This window comes from Solea senegalensis, linkage group LG6 (assembly GCF_019176455.1).
Source record: "Solea senegalensis isolate Sse05_10M linkage group LG6, IFAPA_SoseM_1, whole genome shotgun sequence".
Lineage (NCBI taxonomy): Eukaryota > Metazoa > Chordata > Actinopteri > Pleuronectiformes > Soleidae > Solea > Solea senegalensis.
This window is the reverse complement of record NC_058026.1, coordinates 18,106,795-18,111,015: the sequence shown is the minus strand read 5'-3', so window position 1 is coordinate 18,111,015 and position 4,221 is coordinate 18,106,795. Positions and strand designations below refer to the sequence as shown.

Below are 4,221 nucleotides of genomic sequence, written 5' to 3'. Positions count from 1 at the left end.
TCCCTCGGGGCAGAAGTTAATCAAAACTGGAAAATCTATTCACCTGATGTTGTGTGCAGATATAATATTGCCTATAGATAATCACGCTGCTCGTGTGTTTTTTCTGCGCTTGTCCAGACTGTTGCAACACTGACCTCCAGCGTGTGTGCGCGCCCTGAAGGACAGAGCTGCGCGATGCGTGCGCTCCGCTGCTGCTGCTGCTGCTACATGCGCTGCCAGTCTGTGCGTGTTTGATGGCAATGTGACCTCCATCAAGCAGCTCCCGCTCACTCTGTCGCGCGCTCTGCCTGCTGAAACAGACCTTCAAAAGTCTCACGAGCAAAGATGCGCTCATCATCTGTCTGATTGAGCCCGTCAGTCAGTTACAGCTCCATAACGCAGAGAGAAATCAAGCGCACTCCTCCCTCCACCAGGAGCAGCTTAGACTGAACCTAATTAATTATTCACGAATAAAGTTCCACTCATGAAGATTTTTGGTTTATTTCACCAACCACATCTCGGCTCCTTCACTAACAGCTTCCATCTCCTTCACTGAGCGGGGAGGGTACATGCTCGTATTTTTTTTTCTTTTCTTTTTCTGATGGAAAAAAAGGAAAAAAAGGACACGTGGTTGTTACAAACCTCTCTCAGGACACAACGGGGAGGCGGAGGTGGAGAGATGCGGGCGCAGTCGGGATGGGAGAGGAGGAGATGAGGAGAGTCCGCTCTCTAACCATGGAAATAATGCTGCTGCTGCTGCGCATCCTGCACATTTTTGAAACCAGGACTTAAAAAGAAAAACCGGACTTGCCACCACCTTTCTGTTTTCTCTCAGACTCTCCTTCTCATTTTTTCCCTAAGGAAAGACTTGCATGCAGGATGTGGACTATAGCAGGTGAGGAAAGAAGAAAAACACCATTTGATTTTGATTTCTGTCATTGAAGTCCTGAAGGGATATCTCTGCATTTTATTTTTGCACATTTAGTTTTGTTTTTTTTTTTTTTTTTTTTGTTCTTCACAGACGAGGAAAAAAACACTCAAAATGGATTTCTTAAACAGCTCCAACCTGGAAGATGGGATAGAGGCAGAAAATATCTCCTCTAATGCCACTTCACAGAACCAGTACTCACAGCTCGCTATCTGGGGTCTGGCTGGACTTATCAGCTTTCTGATTTTGTTTACAATTGTCGGGAATGTCTTGGTTGTCATTGCTGTTTTAACGAGCAGAGCTCTGAAACCACCCCAGAACCTTTTTCTTGTCTCCCTGGCCAGTGCGGACATACTGGTGGCCACCCTTGTCATGCCATTTTCTCTGGCAAATGAACTCATGGGCTATTGGTTTTTTGGCAAAGTCTGGTGTGACATCTACCTGGCTCTGGACGTTTTATTCTGCACCTCTTCTATTGTTCATCTGTGTGCCATCAGTTTGGACAGATACTGGTCGGTGACACAGGCTGTAGAGTATAACTTGAAGAGAACACCGAAAAGAGTTAAAGGGATGATTGTGGTGGTGTGGTTGATCTCAGCTGTCATCTCCTTCCCACCACTTATATCAATGGACAGGAGCAACAATGAGGCCAGTCCCCAGTGTATCCTGAATGATGAGACCTGGTACATCCTGTACTCCAGCATCGGCTCTTTCTTCGCACCCTGTGTTATCATGATTCTTGTATATATCCGGATCTACCAGGTGGCAAAGACCAGGACAAGAACAATGTCAGAGAAGAAGAGGGATGTGGACTCACCTCTGGAGAATGGGATGGACCGAGCTGAGGCGGGTGGGTCATTAACGTCTAAAAGGGGCGGGAGCAGGAAAGACCAGGAAAGTGAAAATGGGCACTGCCAGGAGCAGTCAGCTCAGTCACCACGACCGAACGCAAACCAACATACAGACCACGATGACGACTATGACGATAGCAGCTCCTCTGATGAGAAACCTAAAAAGAATTCTACTTCATCCAGGCAACATCACGGCGACAGGAAAGACAGGAAGTCTAGTCGGAAGAGCAGCTTAGCCTCCAAACACTCCAGCAGGAAGTCCCGTGCCAGTGCCAAGTCCATAGAGCTCTTCTCGTCCCGCCGCAAACGCCGGAGCACCGTCAACCGTAAGAAAGTCTCAGCTGCTAGAGAGAAACGCTTCACTTTTGTCCTTGCCGTCGTCATGGGCGTATTTGTTGTGTGCTGGTTCCCCTTCTTCTTCTCCTACAGCCTGTATGGCATCTGCCGGGAGCCGTGCCAGATTCCAGAGACCCTGTTCAAGTTCTTTTTCTGGATTGGCTACTGTAACAGCTCCTTAAACCCAGTCATCTACACCATTTTTAACCAGGACTTCCGTAGAGCCTTCCAGAAGATCCTTTGCAAGTCATGGAAACGATCTTTCTGAGGGGGGGGGTCATCCTGCACAGCTGGATTTTTAATAGACATTTTCCCTGCAGTCTTGTTGTGAGCTGTATAACAAAGAGTATTTCCACACCTTTGCCTTCAGGGATTACACTTAAAATGAAGAGATTCTTAAGAGAACACAGAATCCAACTAAGGTAGAATAAAGATGTTGAAGTACAACGGTTGAAGCACTAAGGATATTCACAGAGAAGGCTTTCATTAAATGCCATTCTCAGGCTGCATTTGGACTCTGACGGTGGCTTTGGTTCATTCCCCCTCCTCAGTGGCTTCTTCTCCCTTCATTTAATATGATAAACTGACAGTTAAATGTGCTGCATGCACACCACAATGGCTGCACTGGAGGCGAAAGGTTTACAGAGACACTTGATTTATAATGTGACCTCATTCACTGACTATAATGCGAAGGCCTTGACAATCTCCACACGACCGTTGTTTGTGATGCGAGATGGTGGGATGACTCCTTTCTCTCTCTCTCTCTCAGTTTTTTCTGTTCTTTCTATAATGTCACACTCCCAATATGTGGACCAATGGGACGAAGGGGCTCCTTGCTTACTGTTTAGTAGCAAAACTGTTTCACTAAAAATAAGACTCATGTTCGAATACTACACAGATATATTTCAGCTTCATTGTTGCTTGTGGCTCCCGTTATCTAAACTGGGACATGTAAGGGAAACTTTCCATCATGTTGTGGGTTTTTTTTTTGAGGACTTGTTACTGTATGGATGAATGTATAGATATGGCGGCCTGTACAGTAGGATGGAGTCTTAATTTGGTCTGCAAGGCATGTGTTTGCATCCTCCTCCCTCCTCTGAGACAAGAGATGGAATACAGAAGTACTGCTGAGACAGCTGGTCACCCACTGAGGCTTAAAGTGTGTGTGTGTGTGTACTTGTTAGTATATTTATGTGAGGACCAACAAAATGTACAAACCATAGGGAGCAAGGCCATTCTGGGAGAGTGAGGATATTTTGGCTGGTCCTCTGAATTTTTAAGGGCTTTTTCAGGGTTACGGCTTAGTTGTCGGTTTATGGGTAGAATTGTATTTATTGGTGATGGTCAAGGGAAGAGTTCTGGGCTAAGAAAAGCGTTGAGGGTTCTCACCAAGTATGCAGTAAAAGAATGTGTGTAAAAAAAAAAAAAAAGGGACAAATTGAAAAATGTTTAGTGATAAAATGGGTTGTAAAATGAGACAAGAGTTTGCCACATCTTATCCCAAATGCCAGTTAGGGATTATATGTGTGTGTGTATGTATATGCCTACTTTCTCAAAAGGGCTTGACTCTCCCTGGTCGAGTGTCGTTGCATTCGCTTCAGTTATTTTCTCTGCTACATGTCTTTTCTCTCCCTTAACCTCTTGGCCACAGTTAAAACCAAACACATTATAACTGTTTTATTGTCTGCTGCTCGCACACACATGCACACACACCAACTGTGATATTATCCAGTAGGACATCAAAATGACTTATACAGTCAATATTTTCATCTTTACATTTATAGCCGCACGGGCTAAAGCTTTTTTCTTGTGTAAATAACTGAGAACAGTACAGTATTATTGTGTGGCAGCGCTTGACCACACATGTGTCTATATGGTAAAATTGTATTGTTTGTATAAATATGAACAATGCCCTGAAGGATTTTCATGTTACGCCAACCTCTGTCCTTTTCTAAAAGAACAAGTGTTTACTTCTCTGCTATGAGCACATTGGAAAAGATCAAATAAAGACATTACTGCTGTGCAACTGTTTTTATTTATACATCAACATCTTTGGGTGGATTTTCAGCACCAGAAATAAAGATTTAGGACTAAGGTATAAGGATTTAGGAAATATTTATGATCCGT

General features: G+C 44.3%; 1 protein-coding gene across 1 annotated transcript; it reads left to right on the top strand.

The window, feature by feature from the left end:
• The first annotated feature begins 605 nt into the window (after positions 1 to 605).
• Positions 606 to 3,078, top strand: adra2c (adrenoceptor alpha 2C). The gene is made up of 2 exons (XM_044027514.1): positions 606 to 874; positions 1,001 to 3,078. Exon 2 carries the CDS (start codon positions 1,022 to 1,024, stop codon positions 2,360 to 2,362), a length of 1,341 nt encoding a protein of 446 aa, XP_043883449.1. The 5' UTR covers positions 606 to 874; positions 1,001 to 1,021; the 3' UTR covers positions 2,363 to 3,078.
• The last annotated feature ends 1,143 nt before the right edge of the window (positions 3,079 to 4,221 follow it).